Source organism: Marmota monax, unplaced genomic scaffold (genome assembly GCF_021218885.2).
Source record: "Marmota monax isolate L192 unplaced genomic scaffold, Marmota_monax_Labrador192_F-V1.1 WCK01_AAM20220418_F8-fsc00015, whole genome shotgun sequence".
Lineage (NCBI taxonomy): Eukaryota > Metazoa > Chordata > Mammalia > Rodentia > Sciuridae > Marmota > Marmota monax.
Genome location: NW_026692194.1, coordinates 27,095,664 through 27,122,344, shown reverse-complemented (window position 1 = coordinate 27,122,344; position 26,681 = coordinate 27,095,664). Strand labels below are relative to the sequence as shown.

Sequence of the window (26,681 nt, the reverse complement as noted above, 5' to 3'; positions counted from 1 at the left end):
CTACTCCAGGGTGGGCTATGATTTTATGGGACAAGGTGGACCTCTGCTGTCATTTTTGTCCTGGGTTTTTTCCCCTACACTATTCAGAGCCTGCCATAAATATACACATATGTATACCTGGACATAAAAAAATGTGTTTAGTATATTGAGTGTCCTACAAAAATTCTCTCTGAAATAAAGAATTCTGCAGGAAGAGAGGGTGGGTAGTTGAAAGTCAGTGGTCCAATTTCATTGCATTGATGAAATGCCCAGGCTCAGGGCTGTTTGAGATGGCTCAGTCTCGCATCTGGGGAGAACCAAAAGTTAGAAAAGGGGGCTGGGGATATAACTCAGTTGGTAGAGTGCTTGCTTTGCATGCACAAGGCCCTGGGTTCCAATCCCCAGCGCCACAAAAAAAATTTTTAAGAAGTTAGGAAAAGATTGACAGGTTAAAAAGTAAAATGTATTTTCAGAAGAATGTACAAACCCATACTGCTGTTTTGGCAAACGTGTATAGAGGACTTTGTGTTGAGAAATTATCTCTCCCTTGAATCTCCCATTGAAATGACTTAAGATAATCCCACTTTCTCTTTCTTTCCTCAAATCCCTGATTACTTGTTTAGTGCTTTTAGTAGGATGGAAGATATGACAAACAACTTTTACATATTATCAATTCTAAGATGTCATTGTTTATAAAGTTGCCATTATTTTATGTATCATAAAGAAAGAAAATCTCTGCCTTAAACCTGGGCATGACTGAAAATTTTAAAATATGAATGTAAGAGTCTTAAATTGAGGAACTGTGTTGTATCAACATCTAGGTTGTTGATAATGATATCAGGTTGTATGAGTCTCAGTTTCCTTATCTGTTACATGAGCAGTTTAGACCAAATGAGCTGAGAACCTACAGGTTCCAATGCTATTGAGCTGTGGAACACCATGAAGGGGTGTTCTGGGCATTGGTCATGTGACAATCACCAAAACTGGAGTCCTGTCCCAGTCCCTTCTATGCTTTGCGCTTTAAGAGTTGAAGATCCCTACATAGCAGTATCCTCCTCAGGACTGTCCACCCACTCACATCATTGTGAAGAGGCTCCAGGATGGCCCACCTTCATAAAAAAAACTCCAGTGCTCTGACAGTTGGAGGAACCTGGCTCACACACACTGAGGCAGTGCTTGCCAGACTGACTGCCCCAGGAATCACTCCTGGAGAAAAGCTTCCATCAAAGTACTGAATTTAAATTGGCAGATGATAGAGTGGTCATACATCCCAGTTTGCCTTGGACTATCCTACTTGATCCATTTGCTCCAGGTTTATTAACATCTTCTGATACAGTTTAGAGTGTCTATAGACTGATCAGGGAGGTGATTTGGACAAGGTAATTGCCAGTGTCCCTTTAACCAATAATGGCCCCAAATGGTTTGAAAATCACTATTGCAGGATTTTTTTAGTGTCTGGTCTGCCCTGCCAGGTGCTAATGCTTGGTTAGGAGACTGGAGATATGTTAGCAGTAAAGTAACATCATCTGGAGGTGTAGCTCAGTGGTACAGTGCTTGCTAGCCCTGTATTTGATCTCTAGTACCACACAAAAAGGAAGGAAAGGGAAAAGAAAAAGGAAAAAAGAGAAGAGAGAGAAGGAAGAAAAAAGAATCAATGAGGTGATTGGGTGAAAGGTTAACACAGCCATCACCTTTATGTAACTTAACCTTTCATGGAAATTAACGTGTTTCCTTATTTCTTGTACATTTCATACTTGAATGACTCTGAATATTGTATCTATTGCATTTTATAATCAATAGCATATTCTAATCAAGGAAATCGAATAATTGATTCTACTTGGGATCTGGGCTTTCATCTCTTTTTTGAATTGAAATGAAGCCTGAGAGGGTAGAACCAGTGGGTCTTTTGGGTGCTGTATATAAAGCTTGATCTGAGCATTAATCACCTTTGTTCTCTTTCTACCAGGAGATGTTGCTCCAGTGCAAGGAACTGCATTCGACCTAAGAAAGCCAGTGCAGCTTGGAAAACACCTGCGAGAGTTCCGCCTCGGTGGTTTTGACCATAATTTCTGTCTGAAGAACTCTAAAGAAAAGCATTTCTGTGCAAGGTCAGGTCCTTTTCACTTCCTGCCTCTGAGGGAAGAAGAGACACCAATTCTTTGAGGAGCCTTTTGCCTGACCATATTGGTAGCATTTACAACATGACAGAGGACCAAATACCACATCCCCCATCTTTTCAAAGCTCCCATGAATTTGGTAGAATTCATCCTCCCTGGCCTGCCATCATCCCTGTATCCCCTACTTGGGTGGCATCTCATCTCTCCCCTTCTCTGCCTGTTCTTTAAGGCCCATTTTCTGTTAGAAGCCCTAATGCTTCCTGATTGAAGTCCCCATTGCCTTCCTTGACCTTCCAGAGCCCTTTGTACTTTATCATCTGTGACTCATGTCCTGCCCACCCCTGTGTATACTTGGAGGCTCCCCTTCTCTCACAGCTCTTACCACCTCAGTCTCCAATCTACTGAGATGCCTGTGTGCATGCTCTTTCCTTCTCACTGAATTCCAAGTTCCTTGTACCATTTCACTGGCAATAATCAATACAAGTTTGTAGAATCAATGGATTTTAAAGAAATCAGAGAAAATGATTCAAATTCTATAATACAGACAGAAAGAACTATACAAATCTTCTCCACCTCCAAGCCCCAGCACCAAGGCCCCCTGTGTTCTATCTGTTTGAACCACCTTCTTCCTGGGTATGTCTCTCCTCACTGCCCCCACCCAAAGAACCCCCTGCCTTCTCCCTGTTGATTCAAATCTTGCCCCCCTTTTTCCCAAACATGTTTCCCTGAGCCTCTTGTTTGACAGCATGTTGTGTGGATGTCTTAACTATTTCATGCATGTATTGTGCCTTAAGACCCAAGCTTTTATCTATAATCCATCAACAGCAAGTATAGAACCAGAAAGGAGCTCACCCCTATAGAGGCCTGGTTGTTGTTTATAAAGGACACAGTTTATCAGAAGAAACCCACAGCCCCTAACAAAACTGTTACAGAAGAGACCTAAAACCAGCCTGCTCCAGCCCCTAGGAAGGGAATAGTTTAATTCATAAAAACATCTCTTCTCTTTTATAAAAGACACGGCTGGTTGTCTCTCCAGGCCAAGCAGAGAGCCTGATTCCGTGAAAAAGAATCTCAGCCTTACGTGCTGGGGATATAGTTCAGTGGGAGAGCACTTGTCCAACATGCATGAGGTCCTAGGTCTTGCCCCTTCTGGAGCCCTTACTGCTTCTTTCCAGCCTGGTTCCTCTTTTTCCACCCTACCTCAGTTGGCTGGGGTCAATCCGTTTTGCCATTCCCCAAAGAACTCAAGATCAGAGTGAAAAGTTGCCATGGAGGATCCTTGAAACCACCTTCTCATGCCCCACCTAGGAGGCTGTAAGAATTTCCATCATATTCTTCCTTCCTACCTCTCTCTCCTCCATACATCTTGCCCCTCTCTGTGGCTGGGTCTGATTCCTGTCCTAAAGAGGATTCCATTTCTACCCCTCTCTGTCTGCTTTTCTGCTCTGGACTCACATGTGGCTTGTCTTTATCCCCAGGGTGTATCATGCTGGAAGCGGGAGGGTACTAGAAGTATACACCACCCAGCCTGGTGTCCAGTTTTACACGGGCAACTTCCTGAATGGCACGCTGAAGGGCAAGAGTGGAGCCATCTATCCTAAGCACTCTGGCTTCTGCCTTGAGACCCAGAATTGGCCTGATGCAATCAACCAGGTAAAGCCCCAGGCTGCCTTGATAGAGTGGTATTGAGTCCAAGGTCACAGCCCTCAAATCAAGCTGTATGATTCAAAAGTCCATGTTTGTTTTCTTCTCCATCATTCCAAACAGAAAACCCAAAGCAAAGCTACTGATGTGGCATTTACATTTTAAAAAGCTTAAACTTTTTATCTTTGAAACTTTTATCCAGTACAATGTTTCTTTTTTTATTAAATATTTTTTTAGTAGTAGATGGACATGATCTCTTTATTTTTATGTGGTGCTGAGGATCGAACCCAGTGCCTCATATGTGCAAGGCGAGTGCTCTGCCACTGAGCCACAACCTCAGCGCCCCCGTATAATGTTTCTTTGTCAATAACCACACGTTCTGCAACCACACTTTTAAGCAGAGCCTTCTTTTCATCCTATTAGATTCTTTATAACTTTTTTTTCTATCTCTTGAAGCAGTTGTCCTCAAAATGCCAGCCTATAATAAGGAGCTTTCACCTTGCATCAGAATATAAACTTTTTTTTTTTTTTTTTTTGGTATCAGGGATTGAGCTCAGGGGCGCTTAAAAACTAAGCCACATCCCATATCAGGGGTGCTTAAATACTAAGCCCCATCCCAACCCTTTTTTGTAGTTTACTTAGAGATAGCATCTCACTGAGTTGTTTAGGGCCTCGCTAAGTTGCAGGGGATGGCTCTGAACTCATGATCTCCTGTTTCAGCCTCCCATGCCACTGGGATTACAGGAGGTGCCACCCTGCCTGGCTATAAACTGTTTTAGTCAGCTTTTTTTGTTGTTTTTGCTGTGACTAAAAGAATCAGACCAGAACAACTGTAGAGGAGGAAAAGTTTATTTAGGGTCTCATGGTTTCAGAGGCCTCAATCCATAGACATCAGGCTCCATTCCTTGGCTCAAGGTGAGGTAGGATATCATGGTGGAAGAGCGTGGCAGATCAGGAAGCAGAGAGAAAGAGCTCCACTTGCCAAATACAAATATATACCACCCCAAAGCCATATCCCCAATTCCCACCTCCTCCAGCCACACCCTACCACTTCAGTTGCCACTCAGTTAATCCTTATCAGGGGATTAATTTACTGATTGGATTAAGACTCTCACAACCCAATCATTTCTCCTCTGAACCTTCTTGCATTATCACACATGAGCTTTGGGGAACACGTTGCATCCAAACCGTAACATAAACCAACTACTTCCTCCAGCAAGAAACTCTTGCTTTGAAAAATTGTGCTTGGTGATTTAGATTTTCATTCTGGTTCAGAATGGTTCTTTACCTCATCGCAAACCAATACTACTGTTTCCACACTGGCACTGACCCACGGAGCCCTGGTCTAGAAGCACACCCTGGATAGCTAATGGCACAACCCTGGCTAGTGAGGTGTAACTGTGTTGTCTTCCCTTCACAGCCCCACTTCCCTCCTGTGCTGCTGAGTCCTGGGGAGAAGTACAACCATACCACCTGGTTCAAGTTCTCTGTGGCTTGAGGAAGTGTGAAGATACATCCTAGTCCATGGCCAGGCCTGGGCCCCCTCAGCAGCCTGTCTCCTGTCCAGAAACAAGGTGAAGATTTAGAGGATTTAAAAGTGATCATGTGCTAAATCATACAAATGGTAGCTGTCACAATAATTGGTCTGAATATTGATTTCTTTTTCCAGTGACTGGCTCTGGACCATGTCTAATGACAAGCTTTGTTCTCTGAGCAGTTCAAAGGGCAAGTGAACCCAACCATCAATGTCATCATCTAAGGCCTGAACTTAGCCCAGAAGTGGTGTCCAGGGACTCTTATACACTGTTGTAGGTTCCATCTCTCATCTTTGTTTCTGTGATGTTGCTCTCATTGCTTTTCTGTCTCCTCCTCCTCCTTTACATCAAATCGCTTTACTCTTGGGTAGCACTCTGCAGTTTTCCAAGGTCATATGAGCTGGTTCACCATGCCAGCAGATGGAGCCTCTGTAGCAGGTAATTGACAAGTGAGGGAGCTGAGGCGCAGAGGTTGAGTGACCCACCGCAAGCTGGTAAAAAGTTTAAGTAGGACTTGAGTTTAGGTCATGCAAATTAAAGTCCCCTTCTTTACCTATCCCAGTCTGCCAGAGCATTCCAGGAGTCAATGAAGCGTTAAAAAGGGATCTGGTCCCTGCTCTGTTAGGAGCCAGCCTTTCTTCTCAGATTCCCTTTTGTAAGAAGCCATTCAAATACCCATAAAGAATCCATCATTTAGATTCCCTGCCTTTGGAGTTAACATTTATACTGGAAGCAGTGTTGTGTTTATGGAGATGAGGCTGGAGATTCTTTTCCTTAATAATCAAATCATTAATGACGGGTGTGGGCTGGTGCTTTTTAAAGAAATATATTTTATACTATTTTTTACTATAATCAGTTGAAATAAAGTCATCCCCAGAAGACTCCAGTTCTTTCATTCTTCTTTGTCAGGCATGGACGTTGGGGAGTGGAACAAGTATATGGTGTGTGTTCTGGATTCTATGTTCTCCAATAGGCGCCCCAGCATTTTCCCAGAGAAAGATGGCAAACTGTTGAGCTTTCCATACCTCCTCTTTCTCTGAAACCAATAATAAATCAAAGATACAATTTTTAAATTCATTTCAGCATGGATGTTCTGAATACATACTCTGTATGCTAGGTCTTTTAAAGCATTCATGATGCCTGACATGCATGAGGCACTAGGTTCGATTCTCAGCACCACATATTAATAAATAAATACATAAATAAAGGTCTATCAACAACTCAAATATATATACTTAAAATATATATATATATATATATATTTAAAATATATATATATATACATATACATGTATGTATTTTTTTGAAACCTTTGGCTGGGGCTGGGGCTCAGGGGCAAAGTGCTGGCCTTGAATGTGTGAGGCACTGTGTTCTTTCTCGAGAGAGACTAATAAATGTGTAATTTAAAATTGCATCATGATAATTGAAAGCATTCCCTGTAAAAACTGGAACAAGACAAGTATGCCCTCTTTCACCACTTCTATTTAACATAGTTCTTAAAATACTAGCCAGAGCAATAAGACAGATTAAAGAAATTAAAGGGATATGGATAGGAAAAGAACTCAAATTACCACTATTTGCCGACAATATGATTCTATACATAGAAGACCCAAAATTCCACCAGAAAACTTTTAGAACTAATAAATGAATTCAGCAAAGTAACAGGATATAAAATCAACACCCATAAATCAAAGGCATTTCTGCATATCAGTGACAAATCCTCTGAAAAAGAAACGAGGAAAACTACCCCATTTATAATAGCCTCAAAGAAAAATAAAATACTTGGGGATCAACTTAATGAAAGAAATGAAAGACTTGTACAATGAAAAGTACAGAATGCTAAAGAAAGAAATTAAAGAAGACCTTAGAAGATGGAAAGATCTCCCTTGTTCTTGAATAGGCAGAATTAATATTGTCAAAATGACCATACTAACAAAAGCACTATGCAGATTTAATGCAATTTCAATCAAAATCCCAATGACATTCCTCATGGAAAATGCAGTCACGAAATTCATCTGGAAAACTAATAAGAGAACCAGAATAGTTAAAGCAATCCTTATCAAGAAGAGTGAAGCAGGTGGCATCACTATACAAGACCTTAAACTATACTATAGAGCTAAAGTAGCAAAAATGGCATGGTATTGGCACCAAAATAAATGTGTAGACCAATGGTACAGAATAGAGGACACAGAAACAAACCTACGTAAATACACTATATCTTATATTAAACAAAAGCACCAAAAATATATTGGAGAAAAGATAGCCTCTTCAACAAATGGTGCTGGGAAAACTGAAAATCCATATGCAACAAAATGAAATTAAGCCCCTATCTCTCACCATGCACAAAACTCAAGGGGATCAAGGACCTAGGAATTAAACCAGAGACCCTACACCTAATAAAAGAAAACATAGGCCCAAATCTCCATCATGTTGGATTAGGCCCTGACTTTCTTAATAAGACTCCTACAGCTTAAGAATTAAAACCAAGAATCAATAAATGGGATGAATTCGAACTCAAAAGTATCTTCTCAGCAAAAGAAACAATGAATGTAGTGAATAGAATGCCTACAGAATAGGAGCAAGTTTTTACCACATGCACATCAGATAGAGCACTAATCTTTAGGATATATAAAGAACTCCAAAAAGTTAACACCATGGGGCTGGGGTTGGGGCTCAGCGGTAGTGCACTGCCTGACATGCATGAGGCACACTAGGATCGATTCTCAGCACCACATGTAAGTAAATAAATAAATAAATGTCTATCAACAACTTAAAATATAGATATATACTTAAAAAAATATATATATATATATATATATATATACATATGTGTATATATTTTTTAAATCTTGGGCTGGGACTGGGGCTCAGTGGCAGAGTGCTTGCCTTAGTTATACATATTGTCCATGTATAACTAAAAAATATTTTTTTAAAATTTTAACACCAAAAAAAACAAATAACCCAATCAATAAATGGGCCAAGGAAGTGGATAGACACTTCTCAGAAGATGATATACAATCAATCAACAAATATATGAAAAAATGTTCAACATCTCTAGCAATTAGAGCAATGCGAATTAAAACTACTCACTCCAGTCAGAATGGCAGCTATTAAGAATACAAACAACAGTAAGTGTTGGTAAGGATGTGGGGGAAAGGGCACACTTTTACATTGCTGGTGGGACTGCAAATTAGTGCAACCAGTCTAAAAAACATTATAAAGATTCCTTGGAAAACTGGGAATGGAACCACCATTTGACCCAGCTATCCCACTCCTAGATTATACCTAAAGGACTTAAAGATAGCACATTACAAGGACACAGCCACATCAATGTTCATAGCAGCACAATTCACAATAGCTAAATTGTGGATCCAACCTAGATGCCCTTCAGTAGATGAATGGATAGGGAAAATGTTGTAAATATACACAATGGAATATTACTCAGCCTTAAAAGAGAATAAAATCATGGCATTTGCAGGTAAAAGGATGGAGTTGGAGAATATAATGCTAAGTGAAGTAAGCCAATCCAAAAAAACCATACGCCAAAATGTCTTCTCTGATATAGCTGATTCATAATGGGATGGCTCGGGGGTGGGGAGCATGGAAGGAATAGATGAACTTTAGATAGGGCAAAGGAGAGGGAGAAGAATGGAAGTGGCATGGGGATAGAAAAGATGGTAGAATGAGACGGACATCATTACCCCCTAAGTACATGAATGAAAACACGAATGGTGTGATTCTACTTTCTGTACAATCAGAGACATGAAAAATTGTGCTCTTTTTGTGTAACATGAATTGCATTCTGCTGTCATATATAACAAATTAAATTTTTTTAAAAATTGCACCATGACAGAGCTGGGAGCACTGAGCACTATCTTTGGTACTACTCATTTTACTTGGCCTGTTTTGTCACCTATGAGACAAAGGGATTAGACTTTGTAAGATGAACATATATCTGTAGGGCAGGATGTCAAGCTGGGCCACTTGTCAAGTTCTTTTCTCCTCAGGCCCAGGCCCTCCCTATGACTATGATGAAGGGTACTGAAAGGGTGGACAACAAATGCTCAAACTGGCCAGAGCACTGAATAACCAATGCTGGGAGCCTGGAGCTTTGTTCTATTTCTCTTCCTGGCTGGATTTGAGCAGGTATGGAGGCCTAATTAGATCACTCTAGAGCTCCTACAACCTCTGGACAATTAAATTCTGTTAGCACTTTGCCAGGATTCTCCTCTACTAATTGTTCATTCTCACTTCATTGTAATGGCTGTGGAAGTGTTTGAATGGATTATTTCATCTGATCCTTACTTCCCTGTAAAATAGGTGGTAAAGTCCTTGTGAAGAAGCTATTAGCTGGAGAAAGGCATACTGCTAGAAAGTAGCAGATCTAAAACACATCTCCAAATCAATCCTTTGATAAGAAACCCAGTGCAAGGACTGGGGATGTGGCTTGGTGGCAAAGTGCTTACCTAGCATGTGCAAGGCCCTGAATTTAATCCCCAGCACCAAACATATATAAGAAACTCAGTGCATGTTCTACTGGCACAATATTTTAAAAAGAAAGAAACTCCCCAATTTTTCCTATCACACAGGAAAAAAAATCTAAGATTCATAATATACAGTGTTGATAAATGGAGAATTTCCTCTCCATCACAATTGGTAGAAACATAAATACAACTTTTTTAGAAGGAAATTTAGCAGAATCCATCAGTATTGACAAACTTTAAAATTCATGATCTAACAATTCCACATTAGAAATGTTTTATAAAAATACTAGCATAAATGTGTAAAGAAATTCAGACAAGGTTGTTCATTGAAACCTAATTGGCAATTAGGGGAAAAAAAGAAAAAGAATGTTTAAATAATTCCACAAACATTACTATAAAGACTAAAATGGCATACCATATAGGTTGAGCTACTGTGACCATTGAGTGACCAATGACAATCCAACCTTGAAAGATGAAGTTTAGTGTCAATAAATACTGGCTAATGGGCTGAGGTTGTGGCTCAGTGGTAGAGTGCTTACCTAGCACATGGGAGGCCCTGGGTTAGATCCTCATCACCACATAAAAATGAAGGTATTGTGTCCAACTACAACTAAAAAAATCAGTATTTAAAAAAAATAATGGTAGCTGGCAGAATAACTCAGTAGCATATGCCAAATAAAATAAATACTGGTAGTTTACAAAAAGCACGACATAAAAAACTACAGGACAATTCCATTTCAAAGCAGCTGAGCCTACCATGAAGACGCCATGAGCAAAGGTCTCCCTCCTGAGCTGAAAACATTTGTGGACAAGAGGTTATGGAAATTAAACAGTGGCAGACATGTCTAAGGAATTTTGCAGGGCTTTGATCCCTTTATGAATCTTATGACAGATGAATGTGTGGAAATGGCAACTAGTGGGCAACCTAATAATACCTAAATAGTCTAATTTGAGGAAATAAACATTATCAGCATGTTAGAAGCCTTGGAACAAGTATAATGACTTTCAGAAATGCATCTCCTCTCTCAAAGGGCCTGTTTATATGATGTAAAAATCAGGTCACTGGGGATGAAACCCAAGGCCTTGTACATGTTAAGCAAGTGCTCTATCACTGACCTACATTCCCAGCCCAGGTTGGATACTTTTGCTAGGAAGTGCATTACTGAGACAAGTGGCAAAATTTGAATGGGACCTTTGAACGGTGTATGGGAGTGTTTGGTGCTATTTTGGAGCTATTCATGCAACTTTTCTGTAAATTTGATTCTTTTTTTTTTTTTCAAGAAGATAGTGACTTCCAGCCATTCTCGTTTTAGTGCCTTAAATTTTTTCAATTGCAAAAGGAAAAGTTTTGTCTTCAGCAATTCAAACTGTACCAATCATTAAAAATTTAAATATTCTCCATTCCCACACATATTTTATTTCCCAGAGCTCACTGTTGTTTATTTATTTATATATATATATAGTTTTGGTTTTACAAAAGCAGGATATTGTATGTATTATTTGACCTCATCCTTTTTTTCCATTGTATGGATTATCATTTATCCATTCTTGTATTGATAGCATTAGGTAGCTTTAAAATTATGCTTCATAATGATCAAAGGATCAACATATTAGCAAGATAAGACTGTTATAACCTTATGTATGTATGTACCTAATAATAGAACCTTCAGATCTTCTGAAGCAACAATTGTACACACAGGCTATGCCTGAAATTACTTTACTACTGGGCATAACTTAATAGTTCTGTTAAATATTGCATCACATTTCTTGAATAGAATTTATTTTTAGTGCTGCGTAATACTCCATTGTGTATAAATGCCACAGTTTTTTAATCCATTCATCTATTGAAGGGCATCTGGGTTGATTCCAAAGTCTAGCTATTGTGAATTGTGCTGCCATGATCATTGATGTGGCAGTATCCCTATAGTATGCTCTTTTAAGGTCCTCAGGGAATAGACCGAGAAGGGCGATAGCTGGGTCAAATGGTGGTTCCATTCCCAGCTTTCCTAGGAATCTCCATACTGCTTTCCATATTGGCCGCACCAGTTTGCAGTTCCACCAGCAATGTACAAGTGTACCCTTTTCCCCACATCCTCGCCAGCACTTATTGTTGCTTGACTTCATAATGGCTGCCAATCTTACTGGAGTGAGATGGTATCTTAGGGTGGTTTTGATTTGCATTTCTCTGACTGCTAGAGATGGTGAGCATTTTTTCATGTACTTATTATGGAGTATTACGCAGCACTAAAAAATGACAAAATCATGGATTTTGCAGGGAAATGGATGGCATTAGAGCAGATTATGCTAAGTGAAGCTAGCCAATCCTTAAAAAACAAATGCCAAATGTCTTCTTTGATATAAAGAGAGCAACTAAGATCAGAACAGGGAAGAAGAGCATGAGGAAAAGATTAACATTAAACAGAGACGAGTGGGGGGAGAGAAAGGGAGAGAGAAGGGAAACTATGGAAATGGAAGGAGACCCTCATTGTTACACAAAATTACATATAAGAGTTTGTGAGGGGAAAGGGGAAAAAAAAAAAACAAGGGAGAGAATTAAACAACAGCAGATGGGGTAGAGAGGGAAGATGAGAGGGAAGGGGAGGGGAGATAGTAGGGGATAGGAAAGGTAGCAGAATACAACAGTCACTAATATGGTATTATGTAAAAATGTGGATGTGTAACTGATGTGATTCTGCAACTTGTATTTGGGGTAAAAAATGGGAGTTCATAACCCACTTGAATCAAATGTATGGAAGATGATATGTCATGAGCTGTGTAATGTTTTGAACAACCAATAAAAAAAAAATAAAAAAAAAAAGAATTTATTTTTTAGATTAGTATTTCTTTGAGCACAGTGACCTCTACTGGTACTAATAAAAATGCAGTTTATGCCCCTTTCACCCAGCATAAAGACCAGGGAAACTTAAGAGAAGGACACACTCTCCCTTGAATCACATGTTCTAACTTCCTTTTTATAAGTAGTGATAAACTAGGCTAATCTGCCCAATAACAGACAGTTCACAACAGTGAACTAGCATCGTACAGCAGTGGTTTTCAATCCTGGTTGCACATTAGAATCGTGAGGAGTTTTTAAGATTAATACCAGGCTTCACCATGATTTTTATTTCATCAGAATGTCACTAGGGGGGCTGCAGATAGCTCAGTTGATAGGGTGCTTGCCTCACATGCACAAAGTCCTGGGTTTGATCCCCAGCACCACAAAAAAAAAAAAAAAAAAAAAACATCAACAACAAAAAAAGTCACTAGGAATGAGAATCCCTAGAGTGAAAACTTTCCCTCTTTTGTCAATATTATGTTAAGTGCATAAATGTGTTAAGACAGAATTGTTACAAATCACTCCCTCAAGGAATGAGTTATGGAGAAAACAAGTTTTCCTAGACCATTAGTATGTCTTGGTAAGGCCCTAGGAAAGCCTACCAATAATCTTGGCGCCCAAGATCTTCAGTGATAATAATTTTCAATACTGTAAGGCTGAAGCCTAACATCAAAACCAAGAATTGACAAATATTTTCTGTAAAATAAAAATGAGAGTAAATTCTTTAGGCTATTTGGACTTGCTTGTCTGTCATAATTACTCAACTCTGCCCACTGAAGCACAAAGTCTTGGACATAGGTAAACACATCTATGTTCCAATAAAATTTTAATGATTCTACAATATGAATTTCACATAATCTTCATGTCATGAAATATATTTTTGATTGGCTACTTAAAAATGTAAAATCCATCTCTCCTTAGCTATATGTAAACAGTAGCAGGCCAAATCTGGCCTACAGGCCATAATTTGCTTATCCCTGAATATAATATGGGGGAAAATTTTTTCTCTCAACTCAAAACACCACTTAACAGAAGACACGAATGGTGTGACTCTACCTTGTATACAACCAGAGACATGAAAAATTGTGCTCTATATGTACTTTGAATTGAAATGCATTCTGCTATCATGTATAACAAATCAGAATAAATTTTTTAAAAAATCACTTAACACTTCTAATGCTAAATGTGTTTTGCACCATCAACAAAGTAATCCTGCAGCATGCACCCAGTATCCCTTTACTCAATTCAATTCTGACAGTATCTGTCTAGAGATAGTGTCAAATCCCAGAAATTGAGGGCTCAGTCCCACATAAATGCTCCCTCTACTTCAGACATCCACTGAAACTAGCAGACTGGCTACTGGGGTCTGCTAGTTTGGGTTCGCAGAACTCCCTTCCTTAGTTCCATTAAATTGCTAGAATGACTCTGGAAAAAACAGAGGAAACAGGAAAACACCATTTATTACAAAAGATATCACAAAGAACACAAATGAACAGTTAGATGCAAGAGATGCATAAGGCAAGGCATGTGGGAAGGGGCCCTTTCTAGGCTCACCACTTAAGGAACCACCATGCATTCAGCTAACCACAAGATTTGATCCTGTTGGACACTTTTTTTTTTTTTTTTGGCAATGCTGGGAATTGAACCCAGGACCTTGCACATATTAGGCAAGCACTCTACCACTGAGCTACACCTCCAGTCCCCTTTTGGTTTTTTTTTTTTTTTTTTTTAATGGAGGCTTCATTACATAGGAATGATTGATTAAAACCAATGGTTACTGATGATCAATGTAACCTTTGCCCTTTCTCCCCTCCCTGGAGGTTGGAAAGTGGAGCTGAAAGTTCCACCACTCCAAGTGTTGGTCTTTCCAGTGACCAGACCCATCCTAAAGCTTTCTAGAGGTCACCAGCCATCTGTCATCTCACTGGCATACAAAAAGCACCCTTATAGCTAGGTGTAGCTGTGCACAACTGTAATCCCAGCAGCTTGGGAGGCTGAGGCAAGAGGATCGCAAGTTCAAAGCCAGCCTTAGCAACTCAGCAAGGTCCTAAACAAATCAGAAACTGTCTCAAAATAAAAAATAAAAAGTATTGGGGATGTGGCTCAGTGGTTAAGCAACCCTGGGTTTAATCCATGGTTCCAAAAAAAAACCAAAAACATTCTAATCATCACTCAGATTCCAAAGGTTTCAGAAGGGTATTAGGAGACTTCAGCAGGAAATGGAAGACTAAATGTCAATCTCATGAAAATCACACTGGTCTAAAAAAACATTATAAACATTAAAGCCCAACACACACATATTATTAAAGGAAGCAGTGCATTCTATAAATAGGTTCCCAAGAACTCTGGTGATGGTGCCCCTGACAGGCTGAGATAAACTGACCATCTACCTTTACTTCTGCTGTATATATTTTCTTTATAGATTTTTTTAAAAAAATATTCTGAGGGCTGGGGATGTGGCTCAAGCGGTATCACGCTCGCATGGCATGCGCACCTGGGTTCGATCCTCAGCACCACATACAAATAAAGATGTTGTGTCTGCCGAAAACTAAAAAATATTAAAAAATTCTCTTTAAAAAAAAATTATCCTGAAACCTTATCATTTTTTCTAGAATCTGATTTTTTTTCTTTCTTTCAGTACCACTGAGCTATATATTCCCAGTCTTTTTTATTTTTTGAGACAAGGTTGCACTATGTGGCTGAGGCTGGCCTTAAATTTGCAATCCTCCTGCTTCAACCTCCCAAACCACTAGGATTTAAGTCATGGGCCACTGCACCTGGTAAATCTAGATTCCTTAAAGCAATTTTACAACCAAAAATAAAAATCCAGACACCCTCAAACCTTAGTTGATAAAGAAAAACACAGGCACAAAGGATATAGTCTTAGGTAACTGGTAGTCATGAATAAATAGAAGCTGCTGGTCCAACAATCTGACTTCACCACCAAGCCAGCTCACCTGAGTTCACCAACTTTTTTTTTGTACCAGGGATTGAACTCAGGGGCACTCGACCACTGAGCCACATCCCCAGCCCTATTTTGTATTATTTAGAGACAGGGTCTGAGTTCCTTAGCGCTCACTTTTGCTGAGGCTGGCTTTGAACTCGATCCTCCTGCCTCAGCCTCCTGAGCTGCTGGGATTACAGGCATATGCCACCACACTTGGCAGTTCACCAACTCTTGGTGCCAACTGAGGCTGTACCCTTTCTAGAAAGAACTTTCTTCAGAGGAATTTTCCACACTCATTCTGAACAGAACTCTGAGTGGCAGAACTCAAGTTAATCCAAATGAGAGAAAAACTGTGATAAAGTAGCAGAGTTGGACACTTTAAACAGGAGTCACACAGGCACCAAAAAGGAAAATGTGGCTCAGTCTCACAGAAGAGGTTCCAGTTTTATATACTTGGCTTAATAAAGTTAGAATTAATTCATCCATTAACATTTTCATTCATCAAATACTTAAGGTTCCAAGTTCTTAGCATTTTGGTTCCTCCTGTCACAATGTTTTGTGATGGTATAAATACAGAAGTGAACACACAAATTACAAATAAAGGAGTCCCACTGTAGGTAAAGTTCCAGTATATTGAGAGCAAGGAAACTAAATCAGACTTGCAAACACATGGAAATTTTCCAGAAGGGGGAAAACACGTATTTTACCAAACAAAACAAAATAAAAAAAACCTATCAGATATATATATATATATATATATATATATATATATATTATATATATATATATATATATATATATTTTTTTAGTTGTAGTTGGACAAAATACCCTAATTTTATGTGGTGCTAAGGATCGAACCCAGTGCCTCACATGAGCTAGGTGAGCACTCTACCACTGAGCCACAACACCAGGCCCAAGATACCATTTTTTTAACACAGGATTTTTTTTAAAAAATCAAGATGGTTGGGGCTGGGAATATAGCTCAGTTGGTTGGGGGCTTGCATCACATGCACAAGGCTCTGGGTTCAACTCCCAGCACCAAAAAAAAAAAAGATTGTACTCTTATCACTGAGCTACATCCCCACTTCTTTTTAATGTTTATTTGTCCATTCATTCATTCATTCATTCATTCATTTAGTGGTGCTGGGGATTAACCCATGACTTTGCACATGCAAGGCAAGCACTCTACCAACTGAGCTATATCCTCAGCACTTTATTTACTTTTTGTGACAAGGTCTTGCAAAATTGCTAAGGCTGGTCTTAAAAACTGCAATCCCCCTGCCTCAGCTCCTAAATCACTAGGATTACAGGTGTACACCACATTCCAAACCAAAACCAACAGGCTTGATAGCCCACCATGTCGTCAAAAATACTACAGGAAAACGGGCATACCCTGCCACCAGGGCAAACTAACAATACCCATCCAAAACATAATTTGACCCAGCAATGCCATTTCTAGTAATTATCCTAGACATGTTCACCTGTGCAATGGTGTACTATGCAAGGTATTCAGTTCACTGTGGTAACAGTAATTAGAAACAACCCTCATATTCACCAACAGTTAAGTTCCTGTTAATCCTTTTCTCAGATACCCTCCATGGGAAAAAAGACAACCCTATTAAAATTAGGGCTAAAGACCCTTAACAGATCCTTCACCAAGGATGATGGTAGCTAAGTACATGAAAATATGCTCTAGGGCTGGGGTTGTGGCTCAGCATTAGAGCACTCACCTAGCACATTCGAGGCCCTGGGTTTGATCCTCAGCCCCACATAAGTAAATAAAGGTATTGTGTCCAACTACAACTAATAAATAATTTTTAAAAAGATGCTCCACCATCACATGCTGCTGACCAGAAAAATGCAAGATAAAACCCAAACCACCATACATATATTAGAATGGCCAAACTCCCTAACACTGACAAATGCTTAATAATGCTCATAAGGATGTGGAGCAACCCAAACTCATTCATGCAGCCTACCTGAAAGACAACTAAATGTATTTCACATAATTTTGCTCCTTGGCATTTACACAAAGGAAGGAGTTAAACTTATGGCCACATAAAAACCTCACACAACAGCTTTATTCGTAATTATCCAAACTTGGAAGCAACCAAGACTTTCTTTTATTAGGTTAAGTGGAACTGCGGAACTACCAGAGTGTAATTCAACCCCCAAAAGGAGGAAACATGCCTATTAGAAGGTTAAATCAGTCATTCTGAAAAGGTAACATACTATGATTCCAACTATTACGACAATCTGGAAAAAGCAAAATAGATGGTCAAAAAAGTGGTTGCCAGGAATTGATGGGGGAGGGAAGAATAAAGTCAAAACAAGCCAGGTACAGTAGCAGACACCTGTAATCCTAGTAACTTGGGAAGCTCAGGCAGGATGGCAAGTTCAAGGCCAGTCAGGGCAACTTCATGAGACCTGTCTCAAAAAATATAAAGGGATGGAGGGATGGGGACATAGTTCAGTGGTGGAGTGCCCAAGTTTAATCAGCAGTGTGGGAGGGGAAAAAACAAACAAAATCAAACAAAAAACTAGAGTACTCCAGCAATGAAACGTGTGTGATGCCACATGGTAGACAAGTTATTATATATTTGTCTGAACCCATGGAAAGTTCAACCCTCAAGAACCCTAAGGTAAAACTATGGACTTTAGGTGACAATGTCAAATCAATTTAGGTTCTAACAATTGTACCAATCCAAAAGTTGATACTGGGGGAAATTTACAGGTGTGAGGTGATATGGATTGTAGATAGATATGGGAAATATCTATATGCCTTTCTAAATTTTGTTAATGAACCTAAAATTGCTACCAGTCTTAAAAAATGAACAGGAAAAGTATCTTTAAAAAACCTCCGGGGAAAAGAACTAGATCTTTTCCGAGGTCTAAAAGGTTCCACATGATCCATATCCTGCATCACCTACCCCTTTCCTTCTGGGACCTTTGATCTCTAACAATTCAAACTACTTTAGGGCCTCTGCACCTACTATGTTCCCCCGACTAGAAAACAGTTCCTCCAGAAGTCAAAGTTGTTATACGCCCCCCCCCCCCCCCCCCCGCTTCACTTGCTCAAATGTCACTTAGACCGTCCTTCACAAAATAGCAACAAAGTCCTCTTTTATTAAATAACTCTCCAGAACTTAAGCTCCATTTTAATATACTTGTTCACTTCTGCATCCCAAGGACACATTGAAGAGGTATTTAAAAAGTTTACTACACAATACCATCAACAAGTAAATGCAACATTAAAAAAAATTGACCAAGAGATTTTTACAAGATCGCCAAAATATCAAATGAGAAAAAAGTCAATGTACACTATGCTGCTGTCATGAAAATGTCTACTTGTTACATAGGAATACAACTGTTGAGCGGGCTATGTATCTGAAACTGGTTAAGGTAGCTAAGTCAGGAGTATAAAACCTTGTATCCCGTAAGTCAAAAATGACAGAAAATGAAAAAGGCTTGGCAATTGGAAAATCAAAAATCATCAGACATGAAACAAGAGGTTGAGGGGCTGGGAATATAGCTCAGTAGGTAGAGTGCTTGCTTTACATGCACGAAGTCCTGGGTTCAATCCCCAGCGCACACACAAAAAAAAGGCCACATCTTTTCATGATATGGCCATTAACAATGGTACCAAAATGGGTAGGACTATAGGGTTACTTGTATTTTTTCTGATTTTTCCATGTGATTGTCTTTAGTGTTTCACATATTGAAGAAAAAAACTTTCAATTCACAGGTAAAGATTCAATCTTTTCCTACTTCCTACCTAGATAGGAAAAAAAAAACCCGACTAAATTACCAATCTGAGCCCACTTTTTCTTTAATGAGATGGAGTAATAGCATAGTTTTGTTGCTGGGATTAAATGACAATTTTGATCAGCTTTAACTTTTTAATTAGAAATGAAAATATTTTAATGAATATTTGTTCTAGATATCACAATAGTAGGCTTTCAAACTGTCTACTGGAGCTTTTTTCCTACATATGAAATATTCAGGACATTAACTCCATGAAACTGTCATGAAACTATCATTACATAATACACTACTCAACAGTAGGTACAAAGTTGTCAACGAGTAAAGCTGTTGGACTAGGGTCAGTATTCACTTTCTCTGAGGGTAGCAGGATTTCTATCCTTCCTTCATACCCATATCCTTTCAACACTAACTTCTGGGATGCCACTACTTTTCCATCCAAAAAAAGCTATAGGATTAATGATTCCTACTTTTAGCTCAGGGCTCACACTTCCAAAAACTGAGTATCAGGATTATTTGTTCAATCTCTGCAGATTTATTGTTGAGTAAACTTATCTTTATATAATACAGAACAATTAAAGCTAACCAGTGCAACAAATAAGCCTGCCAATTACACAGCTTTATGCCAACCATATAATGCTCAGTTGTCAAAATTCCAAAACAAAGAACCCAAATAACTTCTAATATACTAGTGATCACTCAGACCACCAAATAAATTTGAGGCAGATCAGTATTCCCAAATTGCATTATCATCCAATGACTTTGTAGAAAAGCCTTAAGAAAACAGACAAGGACAGATTCCTGTGCCACCAGCACTTTTTCCTTTTACACCAAGGTAGAAAATACCTGGTAAAAGTTTGTCCAGAAAACTCTCAAAAATAACCATTGTCCCATTATACTTAATATAGTTAAGTCTGAATAAGAACCTACTGGCTGTAACATTCTAAGGTCTACCATATACTACCAAAAAAACTTAAGCTACATGAAATGTTGCTACTAAATAAGTGGGATTTACAAAACTGCTTAAGTCTCATTAACATTGCTGATTGACATCATTAATTACTTTGCACCAGCTTGGCAAAATAATGTTGGTTGTTGGGAATTGTGAAACCTAGCTTAGACATAATAGGTCTTTGAACAAAATAAGGTGATCCATTTGAAGGAATACAGAAGAGTATCTAGGCTGGAAAATTTTGCAAAGCTGGTTTACATTTTATTCCAAATCCAGACAATTTCTCATACATGCATTTTTTTTTTGGTATAAAATCAGTTAACTAATGTTTGAAAACAAAGAACACTGAAAAGAAACCATCCCACCTAATTGCCTGGAAACATCAATAAGCTAAAACAGCCTCCAGAAATCAGTTTCTCCTTACATCTTATATCACATTTACTCAAAAAGCTTTGCTTAGTTCCCGTCATGCTCATTTATAGGTCAATCAGTGGTCCCTCTAGATTGACAGATTGAGATCATTAGTTTGATGTCTCTTAACACCAACTTCAATAAGTTAAATTGAAGGATCTGTCATGATAAACTCATACTATTACAGGGGACTCAAGATCATCTTACCCAGATACAAGGGTAAAATATAATTTTTCAAAGTCCCTTAAGATGTTGACAAAGTGTTATGTATATAACAGTTAATGATGTTCAAGACTTTTAACACCATTAAACTTTGAATGTAACTGTATGAATATTTAATAGTTATCAAGTTTGACTCCTGATGGTTACCAAATTGAGAAGTGTTAATATTGAACACGAATCAAAAATCTAGTTAGAAACATTTTATTTAAATGTGCCAAATAAAAACCCATGTTCAGACCATAAGATGTTAATACATTCAACAAAAAACTTATATTATCTTACTGCTGTGAATTTACAGAGTATTAATCCAGATCCATTTTGATTAGATGGTTGAAATATCCTTCCTAGGTAACATTTTACAGACATCACAAATCCCTTATAATAATGTAAACAAAATAACTTTTCCCTAAAGGGTGAACTTGAGGAACTTCAGTCCATTCTTTCAGGACTTGCACTTCTGCGTGGACTTCCTGATGGGGAACGACTAAAAAGAAAAACATTAGGTTTGGGAACCAATTAGTGTCTACTGAAATATACTCTTTCCAATGTACAGTCAAGGGAAAATAATACTTCAATAAATCCTAATGTACAATGTATTCCTACTAAGGCAAAGATCTAAACTTACATTAAATTTATATACTTATCCCCCCCACCCATTAGTATTGGCTTTTTTAATAACCTTGCCAAATTCCAAGGTTACATTAAATAGAACAACCATTTGTAGTTCTCTGGCTCCTTAAGGACCAAGAGACAAAATAATTTAGTTGCTAGATTTCAACCATTTGCAAGATTTATGGTTTTCCTCACATGGACTTCATTTCTACCTATTGTCCACAGGTAGAATGTAGGGGGGAAAAAAAAAAAAATCAAGCTGCTTAGCAACTAAGGGTTCATAGGACTATACAAAAGTAAAAAACTGTTAAAGGAAAAGCAATCATCTCAGAAACATAATACCTAATCTATATAGCACCAATTCTCCAAAGAGCTCAAAGATTGCTAATTAGGCAAAGCAGACAAATTCTGCAGAGGCCACACTTGATTGGTTAAGACTTTGCAACAAAAGATTATTTAGCTTACCTTCTTTTTGGAGATGGAGATCTGGACTTTGATCGGCTGTCAAAACACGAGAAACTCTATTAAGAAAAAGTACTAACCAATCCCTTCCTTTTAACCACAAACAAACCCGACACTGTCCTGAGCTTAAAAAATGTCAGACTATATATTTTTTTTAATTAAAGTGAACTGCTGTATTGTCACAATTCATCTTTTCCACCTACTATCTTAAAAAAACACTTATTTCAGGATGCTTCTCCAATGTCCCTAACAGTTCTAGCAAAGGCCTCTCAACCCCAACAAATCACAAATTTCTAGCACACTTCACATTCCCTCCTCTAAGAAGCCTGCAATAGGCCATGTTTTAATGAAGTTCTCATTTGGCTTAAAAAGGTTTTGTATTTCCACTTAGGAGTTGACATTTAAAATTTTCAACAATGAAAAACACTTTGAACTCTTTGGATATTGGTGCCATATAACTGGAAGAGCATTTGATCACATTTGTACCTTACCTGCTTCTTGGTCGTGAAAGAGATCGAGATCTAGATCTTGATCTTGACCGGGATCTTTTAATAAAAGAAAAATGAAAATACATTAGTCCATAGGCATTCCTTTTTTGAGCACTGAATTAGATAGGTTAGGAACAAAGGACCTAAAACTGATCAAAATGCAAAATCTTGCCTTGAGTCAATCTAAAGTTGGACAAATGAGTAAGGCTTTTTTCTTAAATCATAAGCAAATTACACCCAACTACATTGGGCTGATATATGCATCTCAAATATCTTGAGATCCTGCAATAAATTAGATAAACTATCTAGAGATTAGTCCAGTTTTCTCAAATAGACCACAGGATTTGTAATTTCTACTTTTAAAGGGTTTGTTCTATTCAACAGCAAGTAACTGGGTGGCATTCTGAACAACTGCTTCATCATCTATAGTGTTAACATTTTCTAGAGTTGTACAAGTTCCATCTTTTAAGGCATGCTTACTAAGGAAATATATGGTTCCCAACTTGATTTTTCACTTCTCTTAAATGTGTTAAAACTGTCAGCTTCAGACTTGTCATCCTCCAGCCTCAGATTCATAAGTCACTGGAATTACAGGAATGAATCACTATGCCTAGTCCACTATGGCCTCTTAACAAGCTTTAAAATCTTTACTTATGTTTATCTTTACTTGTAAAACTAATGTCCATGATAGAAATCATAAAAATTAAACTTTTAAATCTCAAACATTCTGAAGCAATTCATTTGAATTTTGTCCTTAAGACACTCCACCACTGTGCTGTTGCGGTCAAGATGTGACAATCCAACTACAAATAAGGAGGAAAAAAGTGTTACATACTGGAAATACCTCGATCCTTTTATAGAACCAGACCTAGATCTTCTGAGTGAAGCTGATCTTGATCTACGAAGAGATACAGATCTTGATCGCCGAGGAGATGCTGATCTTGACCTAAAAATTAAAAGAAACTAAAGTCCATCTCAAAACAGCCTCCCCCCCCCCCAGCTTGTGAAGATGAATTACTGAAGATTTCTCACCTCCGTCCCCTGCTCCTGCTACGCGAGCGAGAGTACCGCCTTCCTCTGGATCGAGAATGTGATCTAGATCGTGACCTATTTTTCAAGTTAGAAAAATACAAAATATTAGACGATAACTCGTTTTTAGCGTTTTTGTGCCTCTGCTGAAATCAAATCTCAAAACTATTTAAATTTAGTCTCATTTGGAAATAAACTCTGGGCCTAGTTGTTGGTTTTTTTTTTTTTTTTACTACCTAAAAAAAGATTGTTAAAAGCTGAATTACAACTTAGAATTACATAATATAAAACACTGTAATGTGTATTTAAAATAAACCTTGCAAGTTTGCAGGTCGACCCTCTTTGGCCCATGGTCTAGTAGGTCTAGTAGATCTAGACGATCTAGAAGTATCTATAGCCGATCGCTGCATCTAGATGTTTTCTTCAATCTAACGACGATCAAACTGACAGCCAAAAGAGCCAGGTGAGGCTTGATTGACGCAAGAAGATTTTTCTAGTTGGGAATGTGGTCAATCTGGTGTTCCTCTTTCTAAAGCGGAGGGGGGGCCCCAATTGTAAGCCAAATTTACTGTTACGGCGATCACCGTCTCAAATTTTCTGCCCTTTAAAGAATAAGGTGAAGCTAGGTGTAGATGACTCGAGGGGATCTGGCCTCTTATGCTGATCACCTCAAGGTCTAGGAGGATCTTAATTGTCGGATTTGCAAGGCGCCTCAGCATGATATCATAAGGCTCGTGACATTCTGAATCAAGGCGACTGACTCAAACGAAGAAACCTGAAAGGTTTTGACCAGGTTGATTATTAATATATTAACATTTTTAATTAAACAAAAATTGTAAAATACACCTGTACAATTAACATTCAAGTTTATAGAAAAACACTAGTTTCTGCCTTGCTAATAAAAGAATTACTTTGATTAATTAACTAGAATACCAACCATTCCTTTATTAACTAAATACCTGCTTCTTCTTCGACGGCTATAGCGATGACAATCATAAGCATAATGTCCCTTTTCGCCACACTCATAGCATCTATCATTGGGATCAAAGGGACGTCGGGCAGGTGGTCTATCAAAACGAGATCTCCGGGGCATGCCTGTTGATAGTTCAACCCTCACTCGGGAACCACAAATCACCCTGTTAAAAGTAACAAAATTCTAAAGTTAAAAAAAAGTGACCCCCCCCAATACTAGGGATTTAACCCAGGAGCCCACATAACCTAGGCAAGCACTCTACCACCCAGTTACATCCCAAACCTTTTAATTTTTTGAATAATCAGGTCTCATTAAAATTGCCAAGGCCAATTTGGAACTGGGGATCTTCCTGTTTCAGCCTTCCAAGTAGATGGGATTACAAATTAACCCTCAATTTATAACTCTCTTTAACCACTCCTTCCCCTCACAAGCTTTGGCTCTTTACTAAGTTCTTCAACTCCACCCTTGCTACCCTCTTTACCCCCATTAAGTCTGAAGTTCTCAATTCTACAAATATTCAAATATTATTTCAAAATTACCATAAATGGTGTATTTTTTGCTTGTTTTTATAATAGGTGTTCCACATTTGGGATGATGGGGCAAAACAGATTTAATCCTCATTGTCTTATCAAGATCAGGTATTTAAGGTTAGGTCTCCAGACTGTAGAACACAAAGCTTAGCACACCAGATCTCTAACCCACAAAACATTTTAATAAGTGTTTCATAATGAACATCTCACTTACTTCCCATCCAGTCCTCGCACAGCATCTTCTGCATCTCTAGGATCTTCAAATTCCACAAAGGCAAATCCGGGGGGATTTCTTGCAATCCATACTGTTCTTAAGGGACCATAATAACTGAAAGCCCTTTCTAACTCTCCTTTGCCAGCACCAGTTCCCAGGTTACCAACATATACCTTGGTTTCTGTTTAAAAAAAAAAAAAAATGCAACATAACAACGTACATTACCAAAGTTTGGCTCAATGTGACTGAATTCTTTGCCTAAACAGGACATCCTTAAGACACTGTTTTGAGACAGACTCTGGCTACCTTGCCTAGTCAGGTCTCCAACTCCCGGGCTCAAGCAATCTTCCCGCCTCAGCCTTCCCAGGTAGCCAAGACTAGACACCACTGCATCCGGCTTGTACAAAACATATCTAATGCTTTCTCTAGGGTCGAATTTAGTCTTAAAATCAATGAAGTCCATAAACACCCAAGAAGCTAGACTTATAACAAGGTTTTCAGTATTATAATAAGGAGAAAAATCTCCAAAACAGCAAAGACGCCAAGCAAGATATCCCGATTGGGGCGGGCCCGGTCCGGCCCCGCCCCCGAGTCCCGGCAGCCGCGGGCGCGTTAGGAGCGCGCGGGCCCGAGGCAGCGGCGTCGGGCGGGCCTCGGCCGGACCGCGAGTAGGGCTGCGCCCGCTCTCGTCCTCACAACAACCGGCCTAGGCGCTGGCTTGCCAAAGTCTCCAACTCCCTGCCCCAGTGTCATAAACAGCTCTCCAAAAAGCCGCACCCCCCCACAAAAAAAGCCAACCGTTGGTCGTAATTACCATCCCTCAACTCAACAACTGTTTGACAAGAATGCGCAGCTTGTAGCTGCCAGTTCCATTCAGTCCCAAATCCAACCCTCACTTTACCACAGCAACCAGATCTGTCCGCTCGAGTGGCGGGAAAGCGCTAAGGAAATGCGCCACCACGGTCGTCAATGTGCGCAAAATGGCAGCCGCCGCCGAGGGGGGGAGGGGGCGGACGGGCAGCTCCAAGAAGGGCAAAGGGAAAATCGTGACCTCGGACCCGACTTCAGGCCCGCGTGGGCGACAAAAATGCCCAAGAACTGGGGACCGGGCTCAGACACCCACCCTCTTATTTCCCATTTCCATTCAACACCCCGCCCCCGCTGCCTCCGGCTTCGTTTGGCGTGCGCCGAAGCCGCCATTACGCACGCGGAATAACCGTCTCCCAACCGCCGCGCCAACCCCACGGCCTCAGAATATTCACTATATGCACAGCATTCTTCTTTACTAGGCCCTAAGCGCTTACCTCCTCCATACCGCCCGTAGCGCGACATGTTGACCGGCCCGCGTGCTCTGCTCTTTAGCTCGCAGCGCCCGGGGCTCGAGTAGTACGGAAGTTGCCACACACACTCACTCGCCAACGGTCCCGGCGGCACTACGAAGAAGAGCCCGGCTTCGCGCTTATATATGCGGCGGCTGGGAGTTT

General features: G+C 39.4%; 2 protein-coding genes, 1 non-coding gene and 1 pseudogene across 6 annotated transcripts in view; 2 read left to right on the top strand and 2 right to left on the bottom strand.

The window, feature by feature from the left end:
* Nucleotides 1-6,156, top strand: part of LOC124077843 (galactose mutarotase) — a gene marked incomplete at its 5' end in the record, with an annotated part of 32,518 nt that extends 26,362 nt beyond the window's left edge. The window contains 3 exons of the mRNA XM_046422362.1: nucleotides 1,946-2,087; nucleotides 3,575-3,749; nucleotides 5,161-6,156. Coding sequence (XP_046278318.1) covers nucleotides 1,946-2,087; nucleotides 3,575-3,749; nucleotides 5,161-5,238 — 395 coding nt within the window. The remainder of the gene's footprint in view (nucleotides 1-1,945; nucleotides 2,088-3,574; nucleotides 3,750-5,160) is intronic.
* A 1,966-nt stretch (nucleotides 6,157-8,122) lies between these two features.
* LOC124080120 (small nuclear ribonucleoprotein G-like) lies at nucleotides 8,123-12,686 on the top strand (annotated as a pseudogene).
* A 1,534-nt stretch (nucleotides 12,687-14,220) lies between these two features.
* Trnai-aau (transfer RNA isoleucine (anticodon AAU)) lies at nucleotides 14,221-14,292 on the bottom strand. Its single transcript has one exon. It is a non-coding gene; the product is annotated as a tRNA-Ile (tRNA).
* A 6,782-nt stretch (nucleotides 14,293-21,074) lies between these two features.
* On the bottom strand, nucleotides 21,075-26,665 carry Srsf7 (serine and arginine rich splicing factor 7). 4 transcript variants are annotated; one of them, XM_046425677.1, is made up of 8 exons: nucleotides 26,502-26,662; nucleotides 25,198-25,378; nucleotides 24,440-24,616; nucleotides 23,484-23,558; nucleotides 23,296-23,397; nucleotides 22,455-22,508; nucleotides 21,967-22,002; nucleotides 21,075-21,373 (listed from the first exon to the last, which is right to left on the bottom strand). In XM_046425677.1, the coding sequence occupies exons 1-8, from the start codon at nucleotides 26,527-26,529 to the stop codon at nucleotides 21,319-21,321; spliced, it is 708 nt and encodes a 235-aa protein (XP_046281633.1). In that variant the 5' UTR covers nucleotides 26,530-26,662; the 3' UTR covers nucleotides 21,075-21,318. The 4 variants fall into 4 exon arrangements, with proteins under 4 accessions (XP_046281633.1, XP_046281625.1, XP_046281651.1 ...); XM_046425669.2 differs by having other exon boundaries at nucleotides 23,287-23,397; nucleotides 26,502-26,660; XM_046425695.2 differs by lacking the exon at nucleotides 21,967-22,002 and having other exon boundaries at nucleotides 26,502-26,665.
* Nucleotides 26,666-26,681: the final 16 nt, after the last annotated feature.

Bases quoted from the DNA above. Each gene is read 5' to 3' on its own strand.
- Srsf7 (XM_046425669.2), bottom strand. From the start codon at position 26,529: ATGTCGCGCTACGGGCGGTATGGAGGAG. The intron at 23,559-24,439 runs GTATTTAGTTAA...CTTGAAAAATAG, and splicing joins AGCCGTCGAAGAAGAAGCAG to GTCACGATCTAGATCACATT. The intron at 21,374-21,966 runs GTAAGCTAAATA...TTTTCTTTTTAG, and splicing joins TCTCCATCTCCAAAAAGAAG to TCGTTCCCCATCAGGAAGTC.